General features: G+C 43.1%; 2 protein-coding genes across 2 annotated transcripts in view; one reads left to right on the top strand and one right to left on the bottom strand.

The window, feature by feature from the left end:
* The window catches only part of RORA (RAR related orphan receptor A), a 728,434-nt gene that overhangs the window by 474,972 nt on the left and 229,444 nt on the right, over positions 1–24,018 (top strand). The window lies entirely within an intron of this gene.
* The window catches only part of LOC114905020 (ferritin, mitochondrial-like), a 63,665-nt gene continuing 48,720 nt past the window's right edge, over positions 9,074–24,018 (bottom strand). Inside the window, 2 exon segments of the mRNA XM_029239471.1 lie at positions 9,074–9,270; positions 12,267–12,428. Coding sequence (XP_029095304.1) covers positions 9,074–9,270; positions 12,267–12,428 — 359 coding nt within the window.

The raw sequence follows: 24,018 nt of genomic DNA, 5'->3' as shown, positions 1-24,018 counted from the left end.
TACTATTCATGGTCATCTTTCACTCTTTTTCCTCTAATCTAATCTCAGGTCTCTCCTCTAAAGATTTTCTACACAGGCGATCTAATGATAAGGCTGCCCCAAGCATCTGTTAGACCTGGGTAGGATGAGAACCGAGGTTCGAGCACCGGATCTAGACAAAGCTGAGCTCTGGGGCACTCAGACCAAAATAGGTTTGCAAAACTATATTGAAACTGAAATGAAGATGAGGTTTCTTTCTTTTTCCTAAAGAAAAATATCTGGATAATTATTTTCTGGGCATCACTTCATTCTACGTGAACTTTTCAAACTGCAAGTTTTAGTTGCATGATTTACGCTTAAAATAGAGGAAACACTGTTTGAGGAGACTGGTCACATGCAGTGGGGAGAGTAAGTTTTTTCTCAGGTATAGACACAGCTGTGATGTCTTGGGCTTTGGAGTCAGATTCTAGCAGTGTGACATTGGACCAGTTACTTAACCTCTCTGAACCTCATTTTCTTCATCTGTAAATATCATTAGGGATGTTGTGAAGACAGTATGAAATAATGAATGTAAAGTACTTGACACATAGAAAGGGTTTGATTAATATTAGCTGTTAATGTTATTGTTGCTATTTAGATTTAGCTCTTCACATGCCTAAAATCATGGGGCAGATTTTCTCTCTGTCATACTCCTGGTAAAGGAGATAGTGTCGAAATTTTCTAACAGTCACCCTGAAACATTTATCTGGGCAGGTCTAGATCATATCCATTTGGCACATAAGTGTTACTTAGATGACCGTCAGCTGTATTCTCCCTCTTAGCTAGTGTAAAAATAGCCTTGAAATTAATTTCCTAAAATAGCTGAAACAGCTCGGTATTTGAATGTATATATCATACACCACCATAGAATATTAGTTAGCAACATGTAACAAACATTTACAGAAATCTCATTAATTTGCATTTGATCCATTCTTAGAGCGATTTGCAGTAATTCGGTCTGGATCAGGCTATGTTAACTTTTAAATCTATGTTTTATAGAAGTAATTTACTTGAAGAATTAATGGTACAAATGAGATTATAGGGGACATACTAAACTTTTTAAAGACAGCAAATATTTTTCTAACAATAATGGTCTGTATGAAAATAAAACTTGTGATTCATACATGGATGTTGTTTACTGAATACATAGAGCAATATTTCTCAAAATTCCATCCAAGAGAGAGAATCATGGGGAGAAAAAGTCCAAAAGTCCTGAATTATACCCCAAAACTTCTGAATTAGGATCCTGGGCCGGGAGGGATGGGGGACCTAGGGATGTGCTTTTTAACAAACTCCTTGAGTGACTCGTAGGTTTACTAAAGTTTAAGAACAGCTGTTACTCAGAATATTGACAAATCACATGTATCTTAACTGAAGTATCCCAGGAAACTCTTCTTAGTAGTTGAATAGAGCTCCTCCTTTCCTTACTGGAAAATACCAGGACCTCTTCTCTTTAAAATATTTCAGAATTCAGACTGTTCTGCTAGTGCAGACTCATCTTCCCCCATAACGGGGAGGTGTTACTGAAACAGACCCAACTTCCCACAATCAGTGGCAAGCTTCCTGCGTTATAACCCTCTGACAGTCAGAAAATCTAAAAATTATGATGGTAAGATTGGGATTGAGGCAAGGAGAGCAAGCAGGCTGGGACCCTGGGAGGCCTGGAAAGAAAACCAGGGTAGAATCTGACAAAGACTCGGAGAGACTTGCTCATAAGGGTTAGGTCAGAAGCCCAGTTATGGGAATGAAGGTTGGCAAAGAGCCTGCCTTGCTTTCCAGCCACTGCACAATCCACCCTTGAGTTGACATACAAACCAAAGTGGTGTGAACCCTTAGAATATCTAAGAATGACATGAGGAGGAATATTCTTACTCTATTTCCATATGACTATTTTTTAAAGCAAATGGCTTGTTCAATATTTAGACCCATTCCTTTGTTAATAAAATAATTCCTATGTCTGTAAAAAGCAAATTTATGGTTATCAAAGGGGAGGTGAGGGGAAGGGACAAGTTATGAGTATGAGATTAACAGATACAAACTACTATACATAAAACAGATAAGCAACAAGGATACTGTATGCAGTATCTTGTAACAACCTATAATGAAATATAAAAAGAAAAGATAACTGAATCACTATGCTGTACACCTGAAACTAACACAATATTATAAATCAACTATACTTCAATTGAAAAAACAATCCCTAATGTCTGAAGGTGTTGGTTTATACCTCCTTAGATCATTATTAACTAATTGCACCAATATTGGGTTAGGACTGTTTTTTTCACCCATTTCTGGGTGAAATGGGTGAAAAAAATAGTATACAGTATATCATGTAGATGTGCACATGTGTAAACACACACACGCATTTCAATCCAACTATGTACATAACTTAAAATAATTTAAGCTAGGCTTTGACTCAAAACTGGATCTTTATATCTTTTTTTTTTATAAATTTATTTTATTTACTTACTTTTGGCTGCATTGGGTCTTTGTTGCTGCGCGTGGGCTTTCTCTAGTTGCAGCGAGCGGGGGCTACTCTTCCTTGCGGTGCGCGGGCTTCTCATTGCGGTGGCTTCTCTTGTTGTGGAGCATGGGCTCTCGGCACGTGGGCTTCAGTAGTTGTGGCACGTGGGCCCAGTAGCTGTGGCTCACGGGCTCTAGAGCGCAGGCTCAGTAGTTGCGGCGCACAGACTTAGTTGCTCTGCGGCATGTGGGATCTTCTCGGACCAGGGCTCAAACCCGTGTCCCCCTGCGTTGGCAGGCAGGTTCTTAACCACTGAGCCACCAGGGAAGCCCCGTATCTTTTTTATAATGGCAAAGAATGTACAACAAATACAAAATTCACCTAGCAGTCAATTTTATGCCACTGTTTGCCAGAGATTAAGACCATGGGGTGAGCAAGTTTGCTTGTAACTAAAGCACAGACTCTTGGCTATTTGCAGCATTTTAAACTTTAACAAGTGGGCAATGCAATATAAATGATGCTTTAAACATTTATGCATTGGGTGGGAATCTATATTAATTATAAAACAAAGGGCCAAGTCCTAGAAACAAAGAAGCATTAGTTTTTTTCTTCTTGAGTTGCTTTACTAAGAATTAGATCCCTAAAGGAAAGGCACAGAAGCAAGAAAGGTTCTGCCTACTTACTAATACTTGATTTGTGGCTTACCTGGGAACCCAGGACAACTCATCCAAGAATTTCCCGTGTTCTGTTTATGTATTCTATTCTGTGCCTTGCTTGTACCCTCCAGCCATCACACACTGTGTATCTGAGAACTCCTCTCTTTATGCACAGCACTCCTTCTCGTGGTCCACGTGAGAAAGCCTCACCTATTCTTTTTTTTAAACATTTTTTAATTGAAGTATAGTTAATTTATAATGTGTTAGTCTCAGGTGTACAGCAAAGTGATTCAGTTATACATACATATATATTCTTTTTCAGATTCTTTTCCATTATAGGTTATTACAAGATATTGATTACAGTTCCCTGTGTTATATAGTAGGTCCTTGTTTTTTATCTATTTTATATATAACAGTGTGTATATGTTAATCCCAAACTCCTAATTTATCTCTCCCCGACCCTGCTGTCCCCTTTGGTAACCATAAGTTTGTTTTCTTGTCTGTGAGTCTATTTCTGTTTTGTAAATTAGTTCATTTGTATCTTTTTCTTAGAGTCCACATATAAGTGCTATCATATGATATTTGTCTTACTCTGTCTGACTTATTTCACTTAGTATGATAATCTCTCGGTCCATCCATCTTGCTGCAAATGGCATTATTTTATTCTGTTTTTATGGCGGAGTAATATTCCATTGTGTATATGTGCCACATCTTCTTTACCCATTCCTCTGTCGATGGACACTTAGGTTGCTTCCATGTCCTGGCTATTGTAAAGAGTGCTGCGGTGAACACTGGGGTGCATGTGTGTTTTAGAGTTAGAGTTTTCTCTGGATATATGCCCGGCAGTGGGATTGCTGGATCATATGGTAACAAGCTTCACTTACTTTGAAGTCCTGAGATGGTAGAGGCAGCCTGAACTACAGGAAGTTTATAAAGTGTGCCTGCAAAGTGACTGGGGCATGTTAGCATGTTTCTCTCTGTATAAAATAGTTGTTAGCATTTCGCTGTTTAACAGGCCAAGGTTGAATAAAGAGATGTTGGTTATTTCCAGCCTGTTCCTTTATGTTTCCTCCACTTCCCATCACTTAAACTCTGTACCCCAGAGGAAAGCAGGCTCCTCCTTACGCTTCTATCTCTTGGGAATGAAGACTGGTTGAATGTTTCCATCTCCCAATTTACAGTCTCTCTCTCATCAGCTCTCCTTTGTTCCCAGGAGTCTGACTTTTTTTGGACTCTCCCTTGGTGGTTAAAACATGGCTGTTCTCTGGGAGGTGAACCCTACTCAGCTGTTCTCACCTCAACGGAAATTACTTTGCTAGAGAAGAAAACTCCTAAGTAAGTTTTAAGTTGAGCAAGGGACTTCTCCCAACCTGGGATGCCACCAAGCTTGAAGGGAGGGTCCCGAGTTGGGAGACAAGGGAAGCACAAGGGGAGGGCGAGGGCTGTGAAAACACATAGTCACCAGTTCACAGTTCAGCCTGAGGCTGACACTAACTAGAGTCGATTAGTGAGTTCGTGCTCACTAGTTTATTCAGGGTCATTTGATATGGAATTCGACCCCTCCTCACTGGAAATGAAGGCCTTAATTCCACAGGTTTAACTAAAGCGGGCGGCCTACAGTACGAAGTTAAGACAATAATCTGAATTATTTTTGCAACGCCACCAAGGGAGAGAGATTTTTATGAACACGTATTTGAGATGGTCTGTGCAGGTTTAAGTGTCCAGCTGATTGTACCTCCCTCCGTTTCATCTCGTCTGTCCACGTATAGACTTAGTGGGCAATAGTCACGCACAGTGAACCCAAGCCTGGAATCTTTACCTCTTCCGGAAAGTCAGTAGAAGCTTCTGTCTCCTTGAGTTTCTGTTTCAAAAGGTTTCAGTTTTCTCTTGGGAAAGGCCAGCAGGAGTCTGGATCGTTGATCACAGGTAGTTTAAGGTCAGAATGTTTTCTCTCTCTCCCTTTCTAACTTTTAACCATGTTTATACAGAGAGTTCTAAAGACTAGAATTTATGAATCTCAAGGCTCATAAACCACTCTCCACCCACCGTATAGTTGTAAGCTGTGCCTCTACACATCTGCGAGGCATACCTGCCATGTACAGCATCTGCAAAGCTACAACTGGGCGGCGAGCTGGAAAATCAAACCCCCATTCATTAAAAAAATTATAAAATAAAATAAATGCACATGGCCTGCCACCCCCCGACAGCTGGCAGCCTCTATTTTTCCAGCTGGGTTTTAGCTTAACACCTTTTGGGATGTTGTCCTCCAAGAGGATGTCTTTGGCCTTTTCACATCTGACTTTTGGATTTAAAAAGAAATGGAGCCCAGAGACTGTGTTGGACACATTCTTATAAATCCATGAAGGCTTAGCCTACAGAAGCCACAGGAAATACTATGATATTTTGGAAAAGGTCGAGTTTCATAGATTCTGTAAGGCACTCAGCAGGTTGTAATTATTTTCTTTTATTTAAAAGCCCTCCAGATATTTTTTTCCAGAGGGTCTCTGCAATTGAGGGCAGCAGACATTTTTTTCATACTGTACATTCTTTTTGGCCGAGTGCTGGAAATACACAGGAAATGAAGTGGTTTTGGAAGATACCAGCAGCGTCCAGGCCAAGGCATGAAGTCACCGAAACAAAATGGGAAATCTCCAAATCAGCAGCATCAGGCTTTGGCTGCCTTGTCCCCCTCCTGGTGCAGGAGGGAAAAAATGAAGCAGGTGAAGACACTGATCTGTTGTGCTCTAACAGAAACCAAATGTCCCTGTGTCCGCAGGCCCAGCTCAGCAGCTGGAATCGTTCAAGGGCTTTAGACGCAGGCCGACAAGACAGATCCATTGAGGCGGCCAGGAAAGTGGAATGAGTTGCCTGTGTCTTAATTCAAGGTCTTGGTGCTGCTTTGAGCCCTGAGTCCTGCTGGCCTGGCTCAGGGCAAGGGCAGAACTGGCCAGGCCGAGGCCAAGGAAAGCAGGCCAGCTCCTTGTCACACCAGCCTCTGGGCTACCTCTCAGGAAAATCCATTGCAAGGACTCTTGCCTCAGACCAAGGAGGGAATGGGCCAGGCCTTCGGTCTCAGCTACTGAAAACAAAAAAGGCAGGATCAGATTCTGAGGCAGCAGGTAGACATGTGTCTGGCTTCCTTTCCATAGGGAGGTTCAGCTCCTGGGAGGGATGGGAACATATGGGGAGAGACCTCCATGGGAGGCGGGCCCTTGACTCCCGCCAAGCCATTGCCTCCGTGGTTGGACGGGATTCTCTTGGAATCCTGGAAAGCAAAGAAAGCTCCCCTGGAAACATACTTGGATTGTGCAAGGTCCTCCCTCGCCACTGTCTCATTCAGATTCTTTGTGGCTGCTTTGGGCTGAGTAGGGTTAATTTTGAGCAGAAAGGGCAAGAACTTCAGCCAGCATGAATGAAGTGCTCCCAGGACAAGTCACAAAATGGCCTTTCAGAGAGAGCCGTCCATTGAGATGGGAGCCAGTGGGTGAAGTCACCATCAGCCCAGGGCGCGGTGGCCAGTCATAGGCTGGATTCAGCAGAATCCTGGCCTGGGCCCATTACACCCTCCAGCATTTCCATTTAATCAGTGGTGGAGGCCCTGGGTGAAATGAGGTAGGGAAGTTGTGAAGTTCCCAGTAGATTTCCTAGGACTGAGTTTATTCCTCCCTGGCTCCCAAGACAGAGGAGATACCAGGAAGGGATAGAGAGGACTCGCTAATAGCCCTGGGCAGAATCAGTCCTGGAACCATTCCAGCCACCATTGTTATGGTGAGTTATAGTAAGTGGCTGAATGTCATGTTGTCCAGGATGTCATACCATGTGATGATTTGGGTAGCTCTTTACAGTTCACAGAACACGCTCATATATACTTATCTGATCCTCACAGAACCCCAAGGTTCAGGCAGATGTCACCATACTTGCCCACAGTATACTTGTGAGGACAGTGAACTCAGGGAGTGACGTATCCTGAGCCGCACAGCTAGTAAGAAGGTGAGCCAGGACTCAGATTCTCCTTCCTCCTTCAGAGCTTTTAGAACGATGACAAGATGCCTCCTGGGATATATCCAGATCATCTGCATGGATATGGATCCCTGCCCTCTAGAAACTGAGAGCTCAAAGCAAACCACACAGGTTTTTATATGTAACCCGCATAAGACTAAGCTGCCTTGTATCTCCAGTATCAGCACCGTGTCACTGCCAAAGAAACACACACTGACTTCCAAAAAGAATTTTGAAGCAATCTGTATCTTTATTACAGTTTTTCAGAAAATGCTAAAAGAATGATTCCACCTATAGCTTGCAGCAGATTTTCTGAAAATTCTCTTTATCTCCCCAAAACGCCACCCATCACAATATGACAGCTGCCTGAATCACTCCCTCTCCTCAAAACAAAACAAACAAAAAGAAGGTCTTCAGACTTTTTCTCAGACCCAGTGCCTTCTGATTCTTAACTTTCCCTCACCTACCTCTTACCTTCCAAATCTATTATTTCCTCTTCCATGAGTCTGGTTTCTCCACTGTGAACCAGTCAAAAAAAAAATCTCAGTTCCTTTTAGTCTCCTACATCCCTAATCCATTACTCTGATTGAACCAACAAGGCCCAGGATCAAATTGGACCAAGGCTGTCTTCTCCCTGGGTGGCAGGAGGGAGACAGAAGCTGTGAGTTCTTCTATTTTCCTGGTCACACATGCATATGACATAGAGACGGTGGCCTCAGACCTTCAAGCCAAGGCAAGCGGTGTATCACCTGTGCCTGGCCGAGCCTCACACTAAATTTGGGTTTAGAATCAGACTCATGCTCTGTGATACTGGGCAGAAAGATTGGCAGATTTGCTCACCAGGCCTGCTTACACTTCTTTTGTCAACCTCAGTCACCCTTTACCCAAACCAGTGTTTCCCACTTTTGCCAGACTCATCAGTGTCTATAGCAAAGTGATAACGGGATTGAACTTCACTCCTCTTCCACTTCACAGAAGATATTACTTGTGTTCACTGTTTTCTTTTCTCTTTTTTTCGTGTTTTAAAAAACTTTATTGTGGTGTAATTCACATGCCACACAAATCTCTATAGATTTGCTTATTATGGACATTTCATATAAATGAAATCATAGAAATGTTGTTTTTGGCGTTCACTGTTTTCTTAATGACAGTCCTAGTCAAGCTGAAAGTCTCCGCTTAAGCTTAGAAATGATCTTTTCATGGTAGGCATGTAAACAGAACCAATTAATGAGTAGCTACTTACTCTTTGCTATGTTAATTAGCCCCATTTTTGTCTGTGTCCTAGAGGCAATATCTGTCAAGAGTAAATGCATTTATGGAAAGAAGTGTATCCTGTAAAAATTTACCTCTGTATAGTGGGCTTTATGTGATTTTTTTTTTTTTTTTTACATTCTTCAGGTAAGTTTCTACATCTACGAATCTAACTTTAGTATGAGCATCTGACATTTTTATACTGAGTAAAACATTAAAGTTACTTTCACTTTTTAAAAGAATAACAGCATTCACTGGGGGTGGCAGAGAAGGAATACCTAGGGACTTGGCGGTTGTTAGAGACAACAACTCCTAGAAATAAATATGTATATATTTAGTTAGGGCCGTGGGAACCATTTGCATTTCTCCCTAATCAATCTCGAGTGGCTTCCTGGAGGAGGTCGGATTTCAGGAGTTACATAAATGTTGTGAGGGAAACTTTTGTTCAGCTGAGAGGGAAGGTAGAGTTCTGAGGAAGCTTGGCAAGGGGTGGCATGTTGGTTTCCAAGGAGATCTGTGCAGCTGGTCTGAGGCATGTGGGGGGGGGGTCAGCTGTGGCCAGGCAGGAAGTGGGGAAAGAAGACAAGGAAAAGCAAGGTTGCCGAGGCCTCCCACATGAATAAGGAAGAGGTGACGGGAGTAAGACGGGCCCTGAGGCTCTAAAGATGAGATTGGAGGGAGAGGGCTAGACCCCCATAGCTAAGTCCGTGGAGCCCATTAGGTCAGTGAAGCTTGGCCGCCAGGTCTGTGCACAGAGCTGAAGTTCCAGCACCTGCCCTAGTGAATTATGGGGCATTGGCTCAATGCCCTGGGTGTAAACCTCCACGTTTCCACAACCAGACAGGAAAGGAGCAGCCGCCATCTCTGACCTGGAACATGGCCCTGTGAGCAGCGTTGATGAGAATTTTCACAGTCTGTCTGACCCTACCCTCTGCCTTATTCCATTCTTTGGAAACTCTCACCCCGAGGAGGCATTTTCCCATCTCACTTTGCCCTGATCCTGGTTATTATAGCCCACAGAAAGAAAGCATGAAGCTGGTGGCCTCTTGAAAGCCATATTATCAGAGATCGTGTGGACAGAGAATAAACTGTCTTATTCCTTTTCTGAGAGGGAGAAGCATGGGAGTGCAGGCAGCTCCTCCAAGGTCAAGAAAATCTCAATGTCATATGACGGTCATATGACGCAGAATCCACCGTTCCTCAGGACACTGTCCTCTGAAGTCCGTACTGTGTGGCATGAAGTTTCTGGCTGGGAATGGAATTTGAGTCGTTTGTCCACTGAACTTTCTCTTCCTGTCCCACCTGATTTGCTCGCAGTCATTGTTGTATAGGATTAGTCAGCTGAGGCATTTGGAGAGGACCTTGGGACACCTCCAGCGGTTCATCATATACTGACCCAGAGCTGAGACCGCCCATTCCTTCTTAACCACACCTCTTCCACTGCCCAAGCAGGATGCCTAGGGCTTATATTTTGTAGTTGCTGAATACCATGCAGGAAATAGAGATGCTCTACGTGGACAGCCTTAAAAAAGACCACAGCTTCTTTCTCACCGGGGTTTTGTTCAACCTTTGGGCTGAGTCTGGTAGGTCAACCAACTTGAGGATCTTCTTTGAGGAGAAAGGAGAACTAGCTTCTTCCACAAGTCACTGGGTCGTTTGTATGTACATAACAGTATCACTTTTTTTTTTTTTTTAAGTTAACCAAGACCTAAAGATTTATGGCTTGGAGTCACCACTACCATTATTTTATTAAAATTTGTGCAGAAAGAAAAAGCCTTCCTAGGGTGGTTTCAGGTACTCCTCCTCGGAAACATGAAATGCTTCGTGTTGGGCACACACACCCTCAAAGCCATTACTGTTATTTACTGCTCTAAGAGAAACTTCTCTCGGGGACAGCCTGGCTTTTGACACAGCCTAACTGGCATTGTCCTGGGTGCCTGTAACGACGACTTAGGCTCCAGTTCACATCCTGGGCTGTGAATGGTGTTGCCAGACCCAATTGTGTGTCTGCGAATGAGCTGGAGCTTTTGCAATTTAAATGGACAGGCCAAGTTCATGGACTGTTCAGTTCTCACTCTGTGGGCCCCCGCCCCCCGCCTCAGGCTGTGCTGCTTTATTTGGCTGTTTTTGTGTGAGGTGATTTTTGTGTGGGAGGGGAAGGTTCAAGGAGGACAGCCAGCACTTTGTTTGGGTCTCTAGAATCCTTTGGGAATGAAACCATTGAACCACAGACTGAGAAAGAATTTGGAGGCTTTTGTTGCAATGGGCTGATAGTAACTTTAAAAATGGAAGCCACAAAGGGAGTACTCATTTCAGGTATCCTTCCCAATCTCCCTCAGTCTTTTTCTCTCTTTTTTAATAGAGGAGAGGGGAAAAAGAAGTAGCGTCTGGGGGCGATGGACACATCCCTCTCTTTAGCTGGATCCTCCATTAGGACCGAGGGGCAAGTTGAAGTTTTCTTGCAGGAGAAGAAAAAAGGTTAACATGGGGGAAAAAAGCATGAGATGTACATAGCCTCCGTGAAAATCAGATTAAAAAAAAAAAAAAAAGAAATTGTTTCCTTCCTCAGTTCCTAGGAGGGCTCAGCTCCAAGAGACAAGTACAAACATGCAGGATGGAGATGTCCAAGTGGAGGAAGGTTGGCTCCTGATCTGGAGTCGAGGCAGGTTAGGGCTCACCTGGGCTTATTGGAAGTGGGGCATTGAGAGAAGTTAACCTCCTCCAGGGTGAGTTGATCCACAGAAAATCTCCCTTGAAGTGTCTTTGAATCCTGAAATATTTCCTTTAAAAACAGGATCAAACTGTTTGATAAGTTTTGGCATATGTATGTGTAAAACCCTTTAAATTTATGCAGTTTGTTGTATGTCAGTTACACAATAAAGCTGTTGAAATATTTTTCTAAAAAGAGGGTAAAACTAAATGTAAAATGTCTCCCTCTTTCACCCCTGGGCCCTTATCTCATTTCTGATGCTTTGGAAACCCCAGACCTGCATCTCCCCTTCGGCATCCTAGAGGAGGCTTTGCACGGACAATTTCTCCATTAGACACAGAGCACAGGCCCCGTGTTGCGTTGAATTGTATCCCCTTGAAATCCTTAATCCCCAGCACCTGAGAATGTGACCCTATTTGGAAATAGGGTAGCATTCAGAGTAATTAGTAAAGATGAGGTCATACTGGGGTAGGGTGGGTCCCTAATCGGACAGGATTGGTATCCTTTTATAAAGGGGAAATTTGGAGACAGACATGCACACAGGGAGAACAGCAAGTGAGGATTAGGGTTCTGCTCTCACAAGGCAAGGAAGCACGAGAAGCTGAGAGAAAGGCCTGGAACAGTTCCTTCCCTAACACCTTCAAAGGGAGCACGGCCCTGCTGACGACTTGATCTTGGACTTCTAGCTTCCAGATCTCTAAGACAGTACATTTCTGACGTTTAAGTCACCTAGTTTACAGAACTTTGTTACAGCAGCCCTAGGAAGCTACTAACAGACCTGCAAAACGTAAATACTAACGTGTTTCCGTTTTTAGTGACTATAATAACAATAAATATATAATCATGAAGCCCAGCCTGGATTATATTTGTCTTTATACCTATGCAGTCGTAAAATATAATTAAAAAATTTTTTTTGGTCGAGGAAAGGGCTTTTGAAGACAAAAGCTCCCAGGGCCCACAAAAGGTGTGATGTGGCCCTGAGACCCAGCATTGATTTGGAAAAGGAGTTGAATCGAGAGACCTCTCCGTTGCTGAAGAGAAACCCTGAATTCGTGGTTGGGGAGGACGTTAGCCCAGGTACTAAAAAAAGAGACAAAATGTCCAATAGCTTGTGTAAGTGTGTTGCAAAATATTCCTGAAGCTTTGCTGCTCTGTCCCTCCTCCTTACCTCTGGCGTATTGAGCTGTTTTCACTTTTGATTTCTGTGGAAGGAGGAGAGACTCGGGAATGTCTACGTTTGGTAGATTGTCTATGTTCCGATACCTTGTGCGGAAGCACAAAGTGAAACACAATCCACCACGGTCTCGGCTGGTCCCCTGTGGACAGCTTGCTTCAGGAAAATGAGAAGGTAGAGCTTAAAATTAAGTCTGGCCTCCCTCATTCAGCTCCCAATAGGTCTTTCTTTTCAACCGTCTCTTCCCATTCACTTTCAAAGCTATATGACTTATTTATGATCCAATCCAGTGGAAATAATATGCACTTAACTTGCACTTGTAACTGTTATCCTATTAATTACTCAGTGAAAATCCATAAAAGTGGATGGCTGTCACCAACGTCTCTGCTAAAATCTTCACAAAGGGGAGTAGCTCTTGACAAATTCATTCATTAGGATGTGGTATGTCGTTCTTCAGAGTCAAGTAGCCTGAGCTTCCAGGAGCCCAGTGGCCTGTGAAGATTGTATCCCATCCTCTCCAAGTTGACAGTTCACACAAACTATGGAATTAAAGTATCTCTTCCTGACAAGAGGTCACTTAGGTCAAACAAACCTAAGTTTGTGATTCTACATTGACAAGTGATGTGTACATCTGATCTTCCTGGGCCCCAGTCTGTACACCAGTGGTTCTCAAACTGTAGTGAGTATCACAGTCACCTGGAGGGTGTGTTAAAAGCACCAATGGGGCTTTCCTGGTGGCACAGTGGTTGAGAGTCCGCCTGCTGATGCAGGGGACGCGGGTTCGTGCCCCGGTCCGGGAAGATCCCGCATGCCACGGAGCGGCTAGGCCCGTGAGCCATGGCCGCTGAGCCTGCGCATCCGGAGCCTGTGCTCCGCAACAGGAGAGGCCACAACAGTGAGAGGCCCACGTACTGCAAAAAAAAAAAAACACAAAACAAAAAAGATTTAGCAAGACCCTGTGTTCTGCACGGTGGAGAAGTGGAAAGAACCTGAGTTCTCTCCTCTGTGTATTCATTGAGCACTTTTGCTGGGCACGTTTCTGCGCTGGGCAGCTGGAGACTGCCCAGGTGATTCATCCAGGGGAGCTGATGTTCTAGTGGGGGAGACTGAGTCAGGCCCACAAATCACACGTGGTAGACAGTGCCACAAAAGCAGACTCACAGCTCCTCAAAGTTGCTCCGGAAATCATCATACCACAAACATAATTACGTTTCAGGAGGCAAAAAAAGAATATCAGATCAGAGTGTGTCTAAATCAGAGAATATCAAATTAGAGTTCATGAACTGAGAAACTGAAGCCAAAAGTCTTCAACTGAATGCTGGCATATGCAAAGGTCTTCCTCTGGGAGCAGAAGTCCTTTCTCTAATATTACTAAGTGCCGACGGGCCCTTCTTCTCATTGTCCTTCGGAAGAGGGAGACAGAAGGGGTTGTGCTTTGAGATTTTTTCCTTGATAAATCTGACCTCCTGTCATGCTGCTAGCACCTGTCATCTGCCTTAGGTCCCTGTAACCAGCTGACATTGCCAAGATGAAAGCTCTTAGCCCAACCAGGAAGTACTATTCCAGGATACTTTGGGACCAGGGGGAAAAGCAGAAAATTGAATCTGGGCTCTACACTTAGCCAGCAGCGAGCTGACATCCCTGTTCACTCTGACTCCCACAACCTGCACAGCTCCTCCACCAGACTCAGTCCCTGCTTCTGATAGCATCTCTTTGATCCCTAGGTGACTTCTTAGAGGTGACAGGGAGCAAAATAATTAGGAGTGGTGACAGCTGAAATGTGCTAGATGATGCCCTGGTGTGAAGGGCATGGAGACATCTCATCTACTTTGTGTTTAGAATTGGGAATGGAGGATTCAGTTGGGCTTGGACAGTCAAGTCAATACATCTTTCTCTGATGGTGAATAATCAAGCTTCCTGTTGGTGGCTTTGCTGCTTCCAGATATTTCATCCCAAATGGAAGTGAGGAATTGCATTTTATCTTAAAAAACACCGAATCTTGTCTCTGTTGTTCTGCTTTGCTTATATTTCCTGCCAAACTTCCTTGTGAAATTTTACCTACTGAGCAAAGCTCATCTCTTCCATGGAAGTTTCTCCTGCCACATTCTAATTCACATGGAACTTCTCTAAACACAGACATTTCAGTACTGAACTTCTGTGTACCTTGTCTCTTCTGGAAGCCAAAGTGGTCCCTGCCTTTCTTTTTTTCCTGAGGGTGCTTAGCACAGTTCTACAGATGGTGGGCACTCAGTAATGTAAGTGTTTTGTTTTGTTTTTTATTAAATAATGTTAGTCTGTATCCCTAAATATATAGCAAATTAAGCAGGTAGGTATAGGTGTGATATACTTTCTCAGACAGATTAGAATGATGTCTGCCACAGATTCAATAACACTAACTGGTCTTTCTCTTCTTCAAAGAACTACAGAAATAGTGTTTGGCAATATTATATAAAAAAAACAACCTTTTATAAAGCAAGCTATGTTTAGTTAGGGGTCAGATGATGCTTTGTTCAGTGAAAGACATTTCACAGATGTCTTTTATCGTAAGCAACAAATCTTTCTGTGTTGGTGAACATCTCTGAAGCTGATGTCCTGTGACCCAGGGTGGAGGTTCATCCTTTGTTCTGTGATATATTTGCCTTCTCTTGAATTGCAAGCTCAGTGACTCAGCTTCTTTCTCTCCTCTACAGAGATGTCAGTGACTGTTGTTTTGCTCTCTGATGCTTTCTGCCTCACGGGGATTTGCTTTTGTAAACTGCATGGCTAAGGTGCACACCTTAAATAACACCATTAAATAACTCTCTTTTATACCCAACTGTGCTGCCCACAGTTGTCTACAAGTCAAGTCTGAGTGCACATAACAAAGAACATGAAACAGTAAAAGCAGTATAGAAACACACGCGAGAGTGATATATTGGATTGCAAGAAAACAGTTTAGTTAGCCATTGCCAAAAGTTTCACAGAAATTTGTCACCTGAAAGTGGCCACATGATTACCATGACATTATACATAGAGCTGAATGGCCATTTTGGAAGAGTGCACTAGACCTTTCTAAAGCATGGTACCAAGGTGTGGGTCTCTCTCAAATCACAGAAACCTATTTTTCTGTGTCTGAAAATGGAGGAGAACCTCCCCCCAGCATATGGAGAAGTCAAATATCCAGAAGCCTAGTAGTGGGTCACTACCTTGGTGACTCTCTCCTCTTGGCAAGGACCAGCTTTCAGCTCCCCCGAGCTCAAAGACTTGTCTTTGCAATATTCAGAGATGTGAGGACAGACTCAAATCCCGCAGGCTCCCAAACTGATGTATAAAACCAGAATGTTCTTGTGTTTATGTAAATAAGAGATTTGTCCAGCTCTTTCTTCAGTGGAGCTCCAGATGCAGTAGTTGATTTGTGTCTAGGGCAGTGGTTCTCAAACTTTATCGTGCGTTGGAATCACTGAGAGAGCCTGTTAAAACACAAACTGCTGGGCCCTACCTACAGACTTTCTGATTTAGTAGGACTGGGTGGGACCCAAGTTTTCATGTCTAACAAATTCCCAGGGGATGCTGATGCTGCTGGTCCAAGGATCTCACTTGGAAACACTGGTTAGGGGTCATACTGAATGAGCAATAGCTATATTTAAGCACTGAAAATCATGAAGCACAGAGAGATGCTAATAGGCTCAAGTACTGGGGCTGATTGAAGAACCAACAGGGTCACATCCCCTGTATTCACCTCACGCTCCCTTTCTCTCTCCTCCTCCACTTTCCTCTCTCCTTCTCTTCCTCTTTCTCCTCTCAGTTTCCCCCTCTCTTCCTCTTCCTCCCTCCTTCTTTCTGTCCCTCCCTCCATCCCTCCTTCCCTCCTTCTCCCTCTATCTCCTAACTCCAGTACCTCATCGGTGTGCAGGTAGTTGAATACACATAAATCAGGCAACTCAACTTCCTTCCTTGCCACTGGGAACAACTGTTGGGGGCCTTCAGCCTGAAAAATCCCTAGAAGGGCATTGCCCAAGTTGGTTTCCATAACCTTCCTTTCTCTCTGCTTCCATGGTCAGACTTCATGGTCATATCTTCTTTTGATGTATTTCTAAATCAAGCAGGTTTCAAATTTTGTCTTCCAGAAAGACCTCTGTAAGGTAACGGCATATCTCTACTGTGACTTTTTTTGTGGGATAATATCGTTTAAGTTTCAGGCCATGGTCTTTTTTTCCTTCCTAGGAGTTATTCTTGGGGGACACCTCTGTAATCCCCAAATATTGGCAACATTACTATTTGCACTTTAGTTCAAGTATAAAGATCTCCTGTATTGAAACGTTTTTTTTCTTGGGAATCTCACTGGGACATTGATCATTGTTCGGTGAACTTGGCTTGGCCCTCACTTGCCCGTGAGGCCTTAACCATATGCTGATCATACTCAGAGTACCTAGTTTGGCATTTGTTTCCTCACTTGTCCCCTTTCACGTCTCAGTATGGGGCCCTGTTTATGGTGCTACAGTTGGCAGTTTTACTAAGTCAAAGAAAGCACCCCATGAAAGCAGAAAAAAAAAAAAAAAGATTGAGAAGTGAGTAGGGGAGGAGGTTGAGAAGGACATTGACTAATGTATTTCCTTATTTAGCTCTATTTCCAAATTTAGGGAACTCATAAGAAGCATAATTGAGTCTCCTACTTATAAAAGTTCTGAGCCAGTATTCCTCCAGAGGAACAGGCTAATACCATCTCGGCAATAAAGGGGCCGACGGCAGAGCAGGTGTGTGCTTATTTTCCACACGGTCCCCAGGGCTTGGTGTTGATGAGAGTGTCCCTTTAGAAGAAGGAGATTTCTATCAAAGGAGAGTTGTTGCTGTTGAGAAGGAAAATAATATGATGGGGGTGGGGCAATATCTGAGTCTGCTTCTCTGGGGGCTGAAGATAGGACAGTGTGTGTAATGTGTGAGTGAGTAGGTGTGTGAGTAGATGTGCGTGGATGTGTATGTGAGTGTGTGAGAATAGGTGAGTGTGAGCACATGTGTGAGTTTTCGTGTGTACATGTGTGTGGGTGGCTGTGTGTATGAGTGGGTGAGTGAGAGAGAGACAATGAGATTAATTATCCCATCCTAGACAGGCTGGATGGGCTTGCTTGACCTCCCTCGGATATGATGAACAAAGCTGGTCAAATCAGGTTAAGGGCTTCTTTTATTTGCTGAATTTTTTTTTTTTTTTTTTGACTGGGACAGTTTCTGCCCTGAAACTCCGGGAAGGCTTCCTAAAATGTGATGGTAGATTCTTCGGTGTGCCCTGGGTGCAGGAAGCCAGCTGCTTGTTGAAGATTCACTACAGGGAGAAAAGCTTTGGCCTGAATTCTGAGCAGGCAGCCCAGCTTTGCCCCCTCTCCAGGATCTGGAAGGTGCTGGCTCATTCTCACCTACCTTTCCATCTTACATTACCCAAAAAGTGGACACTCACATCCCCTTCCTGTCAGATTCCATTTCTGTTTTCCTTGATTATTGCCGTATTTGAAAACACTGTATCATAGTTTTAGATAAGAGGTCCTTTTCCATGTATCTGAGTTGCAGGGGGGGAGGTGCATATGCAGCGGCTGCACCATCCAAACAAGACTTTTTAAGGCAAACTTTCTGTTAATCCTTGAGAGCTCTTAGAACGAGTGTCTGCTGGAGATGTGCTCTATTCCGTTGTACAGTTCATTTGGGCGATCACTCAACTCGGTACCTGCCATCCATCGGATGTTCTCTTGGGCTCTAGGGGAATAAAGCCATTCCTCTTGCAGAGCTTCCAGCCTGGTGGGGGAGGATCCCAGTTCATTAGCTCAGAGACCTCCTGTTTTCCCTGGGATGTGTCCTCTGTAGATACTTGACTGAAAAAGAATCCTAACAGCAGCTTTAAGGTATGCAATTGCTATCTGCTTGTGAAATTCAAACCCATGGTTGGTCATAATGGAGACAGTGACCCCCATAAATGAACGACAAACTGGATTTCATTTGGGGCACCAACTAGAGTCAATGCGTAGTGGCTGCCTGGAGTGCTGAGTACAGAAGAAATCTGAGGCCGCGTCCTGGTTCAGTGGGAAAGAATGCCACAGTAGATTAGTGATGTCTGCCATAAACAGGAGTGGGGGTGTTGGGATGCTTGCTGTATTTCTCCACCTCTCCTCTGTTCTAGTCAACAAAAGAAAGCTACCTCCTTTATAAAAGTCTCTTTTTATTTGCTTGGTGAAATTATCTTTTGCTTGTAAGCAGTTGGGGCCATCTCTAGACAGGTGACTAATATTCAGCTAATTTAGCAATCTTACTGTTTTTATTTTTTGTTTTCTTCTTTAGGCACATCCCCTCTCTCTTGCATCTCTCCCTCCCCAGTTTTAGAATCCTCTTCCACCAGAAACACTCAGTGTTTTCAGATTGAATCATACTTTCCGGGAAGGAAAGCACCCAAACAACTAAGTGGTTGCTCGTTCCGAAAACATGCATGTTTAAAGAGAATGTTTTAAAAAATTTTTTTAAAAAGAAGTGTTTAGAGTTAGCCATGTTTAGACCAAAGGAATGAATTTCTATTGGTGAAATTCAGGTGTACTATCTGGAGGTTTGATGTATGGCCCGTTTCCTGACACAATTCAAATGACCATATTCACCATCGCTGATAGCTGTTTGCCCCATACGGCCCATCAGAGTTCTCAAGTCTCTTGAGGTAAAAATGATGGACTGCTTCGCCCTTTGCTTTACCACTTACTACTCTTTAGCCCTAATATATGCCAGATTATTGTCAAGAAGCAACATAAATGCTGCTCTTTCTGTAGAAAAAGCATTCCTTTCCTACATAAAGTAGCTAACTTCTGAGACACAACAATTCAGACTATAATACGCCTTTCAATTTATTCTAAATAATACTATACAGCAGTTGGAACGAATGATACAAGTATAGATATATCAACTTGGAAACCAATCCATGATATATTATTAAGTAAAACAAAATAATCACAAAACAATGTGCAAAGAAAAATATAAGTGAACACACACATACATATATGTATACATATATTTATTTATTTATTTAAGCCTATATTTAAAGCCTATAAAGTAGCCTAGAAAGTTTTATATTAAAAACTTTTACCTTGGAAGAGACGAGAGGAATTAGGGAATGTGGGAGGAAGTGAATGGGGTCTTTTGATTTTTTTTTATTCTACACCTGACTGTATTTTTTAGCATTTACAGCCAGCATGTATTACCTCTATGTTTTAACGAAAGAATGATTGAAATTAATTGGAAGAGAGCAGCAAAGGAACTCAGGCCATAAAAGGTTAAGGCCATTGGACCAAATGCAGTTATTCAGAGTGAGGAGAATGGCATTTCCTATGTCCTTGATAATCCTAAAGTTTCCAGCTGGTAATGATCATCTCCTGGGGTCCTGTACACAGACATGAAATGAGAGAGGAAAGCCATCTTCCTTTATAGTGAAGAGGGCCTTCTAGTGTCTCCTACTTCAGGCCCTCTCCTGTGGTCAGCTGAAGGAAGATAAGATGCTAGGGGCCTCGTATGGAACTGCTGACTATTTTTAAATATCAAGGTCTGCTCTTTAAAAGTTGCTTCCCACACGCTAGCTTTTTACTCTTGTTTGTGGCTTTATTTTAGTACGACAAGAGATAAGCGTAAAGAGTGACAGGTCACGACAAGGGCCACTTTGATTCAGGACACTTTGATTTACTACCCCAAGAGATGGAACCAGGAAAGAGGGAATCTAGCAATTTTTTAATGTTGAAGCTACATCTTTTGTCAGCAGCTAGCCTTAAAGCAGAGAGATGAAATGTCAGATGGAAAATATTACATTATTAGCCCTACTCCTGACTATATAAAGTGCAGTTTGGATTAAATGCATAATGAGAGGAACAAGCAAACAAGTGACTGCGTCGTTATTACAGTGCAGCTGGGATGGATTCAATGCCATTTGTTGTCACAGTAGGACAAACCTACTCAAGGTACTGTAGACAGGGCTCCTATCAAAAAGATTCCCTGCACGTGACTAAAGTTCCCATTCATGGTTGTCTTAAAACGTGTTCATATACCTCATGAGAGCTTTGTATTACATATTACGTATAACATGGTGAGTCTGCTACTGTTGAATTTTAACAGTGAAGAAAACAGAGGCTCAGATAAGTAAATGGGTTTGTCCAAGTTTACTATAGTGAGTGAGTAATGTAGGCCTTGCACCCAAGACTCCTGGCTCTACTCTCTCCATCTTTTCTCATACGGAGTTTTCTTTTGGTTCAGGACTCATCCCCGGAAGACCTTGTAAAAATATATTTTGTTGGAGGTTGGAATAAGGAAAGCGACCGAGAGATTGAGCCTTTCCAGTTAATGTGTTGGCATTAACTGGAATGCTCTTCGTTGGCATTTGTGGGGTTCCTTAGTGATGAAGTTTTGATGAAGTGGCAGACATCCAGCGTATGGGATGGAGTGGAGGATCTGGGAGGGAGGCCAAAGTGGGAAACTGCAACCTAAAGAGAGGGACACCAAAAAAATAGGAGGTAAAGATCAGCACCGGCTTCAGCTCTTCCTATGGGCTTCCAGCTCCTGTTGCTACTACTAATTAAACATAGAATAGATACCCCACCAAAGAAAGTTGTAAATATCCCATCTATGGAAACTAGAGTATCACTTTGTATTCAAACGGGATAATTTAAGAGGAGACCCCTGCCAGATGAGATGAATAATATTTTATGTTTATATAGCAACTTCATCATTTTATAATTTTTTTTAATCTGCGCCTTTCTTATGGTACTTTTCACACTCTTGACTTGCAATTTAATTATATGTAAGTATGGCTTGCTCCCCCTCAATCACTCGCCAAGCTTTTTGAGGGCAGAATCTGTGCCTGCCTCATCTTTAGGTATTGAGAAATGACTAGCACTCAGCATGTACTTGTTGAATTAATGAGCGGAGCAAGGATGTCAACACAGATCTTTTTAACCCTCTTTAGTGTATGATAGTTGTATGTGCATGTGCACTGTACTTATAAAATACTAAAAAGTGGGAGACTCATCTATTCTTCATTTTTAATCTGCTTGTTCAACTTTATAAGTGAATTGTGTATCTTTATAGGAGTTTTGTATGAGAAGAATGATGATTTTTTGAGTAGTGATATTTTAAAATCATACAGACGAACATATGTTAGTCTGTATTAACAAACTATAACTTGCTGCTCAACCAAATACATAATCACATAGGAGCAACATAGTCCCCACACAAGCAGGGACAATATAATCCCTATTCCATATTGCCTAGATCCCAGGGCAGTGAGCATATTGGAGATCATTAATCAGTACTAATGAATGGTAAGAGAATATCTGTCTCCCAGTTATGGATTCGGGTTAAAAAAAAATAGAAAACAGAAACAAAGGAAGCATCTTCATATCATGTTAAATACTACATAAATAATAATCACCCAGATGGGAAGTAGAAGTAAGATTTTAGTTCCAATAGCATGCAAGAAAAAATGGAAAAATTCCTTTGGCGTGCATTCTCTTGATACAGAGGAAAAACACTGGGCTCAGTGTTCCACAGACCTTGGTTTCCTAATCTCTGGTTAAAGGCAGGAGGCAGCCTGTTGTGAGCAAGCAGACCTTTCAAACCCGTTTACTGTGTACTTGGAGGGAGGAGGGGAAGCCAGGCCCAAGAGAACATTCAAAGAGGGGACAGATACCTTCCGGGTGCTGTGACTGTCAGTAGCCCTGTGAGCCTCTCCTAGGGTTTCACTTGGCAGCCAGGCGCCCCATTGAAACCACTCCCTGGGGATCTCATGGGATCTGAGACCCTGCTCCTTCTCTTACTGGGTGGGATGAGAACACTGGCCGGTTCATCTGAGGACAGGGACAGATTCTTTTCGTTTGCATGCCTTAAAAAAAAAAAAAAAAAAAAAAAGCCCCAAGCAACCTATTCCAGGCCTTTTTCCTTCGCAGCGTGGGTCCAAGCTGCCTTTTCCTTTCCATCTTTCTTCCCAAGGATCCCTGCACACCTGAAGCATAGAGCTGTCTGCAGTCTTTCCCTGCTCTGTTTTGCTCCTGAACTACTCTAGTTGACAGCTTGGAGCTTCAGTTCATAAGGGATCAGCTGTCAAGGAAGGGCAAGGAATGTGAGGCTCTTAGTTTGGATGGGTTTTGGGCAGAGTCTGTCTGAATCTTTGCTTTTGTCTGGAAACGTTAAGAACAACTATAGCACTGTGTGCCCAGTAGCCTAGGAGTGGAGGTACATCCAAGCAGGGGTCTGTTAGCTAAGGAAGGTATGCTGGGAATTCAGTGGGTTTGCAACCGTCGGGATTCCAAGCCATAGTAAAGGCTCAAGGAGCACAGGGAAGCAATTACAAGGAAGGGACAGAACGGAGGCGCAAGTATTGTTGCGCTTGGGGCTATTCCTGCCAAAAAAAAAAAAAAAAAAAGCAATGGGCTGAGTTCAACTGAGCAGGGGAGTTAGCTGAGGGCAGAAATATTTCTTTCTGGTTGTGGACATGTAATCGTGAGGCTTGCTGGGGAGGAAAAGCGGCCAACCTGCGCAAGCTGCTGTTTGTGAGGCATTCACTGGAGTTTGCGATCCAAATGATTGTGAATGTGAAAGTTAATACTGCTCAAAAAACACTTTATATCAGGGTTAATTATAAGGAGATTCTGGAGTATAATTAGTGTTCTTTCTATGGAGGATTAAGGGGCTCTCCTAAATGGCCTTTTTGATTGCCTTCTTCCCTTTTTTAATTTCCTCCTTGTCCTTTTTGATTATCTACCCCACGACCCTCAGGGCTCCTCAGTGTAATACAATTAAAATAACATTTTTGTGTTAGAGGGTTTTATTTTATGAGCTATTAACCCCCTGCTTGCCTGCAGTCTGGTGGCGCCTGCCGGGTACCCGCCATCCCCAGACACCTGGCGCGTCTGCAGCCCCGCAGGAGGGAGGTGAGGCTGGGGACCAGCTTCGCTGGGTCTTTCAAGACCCCATTGGATGCTGACTTTCAGGCGGGAATGGAAGGCAAAGGGAGCCCTTCTGGCTCATCTGGCCTTAATGCAAGTCTGCAGCTGGGTAATATGACTGTGTCCAGAGTCTGTTCCATTCTGCACTGTGGCAGATTGCCTTGCACACAGTAGGTGCTCTGAACTGACCACGGATGACCAGTGTTGAGAACCATTTGCCTTCTTTGTTGTTGCAATGGTACCACAACCAGGGACTTAGACCTTTCAGCTTCTCTTTCCTTTTGGTTCTGAACTCATTCATTTATTGGCCTTGCCAGCTAGGCCTCTTATTAACCTTTCTTTCCCTCATTCTGAGCCTGAAGGAGGATTCTAGCTGGTACATGCATTTCAGATGAAGGTGACTCTGAGAAGCAGTATAAAGAAAAAAAGTATAATTTTGGAATCAGATAAACCTGGAGTCCTACACGAACCCCACCGCTGTGTGACCCTGTCTGAGTTATTTAAATTCTCTGAAACTCATTTTAATCATAGGTAGAAGGAAAGGGGCATTATGTCCACATCCGAGGTTGTTGTGATTACTAATCAAGTGCACAAAACATTTAGCCCAGTGCCTAGCTTATGTGGCCATTCAATAAATATTGAACAACTCCCAATCACCACCCTCACCTTCTGCCTTTCTTACCATTCATATTTGACCAGAACTTCTACAGTTCTGCCTGAAGACTGCTCTATAGAGCCTCCCTCCACTACACTTATAAATACCCAGTAGTGGAGGACGTTTCTATTCAGTTTATTTGAGGGACATATCCTTTTATTAC

This window comes from Monodon monoceros, unplaced genomic scaffold (genome assembly GCF_005190385.1).
Source record: "Monodon monoceros isolate NGI ecotype Baffin Bay Population unplaced genomic scaffold, NGI_Narwhal_1 Super_Scaffold_21, whole genome shotgun sequence".
NCBI classification, from domain to species: domain Eukaryota; kingdom Metazoa; phylum Chordata; class Mammalia; order Artiodactyla; family Monodontidae; genus Monodon; species Monodon monoceros.
This window is presented reverse-complemented; position numbering and strand designations above follow the sequence as displayed.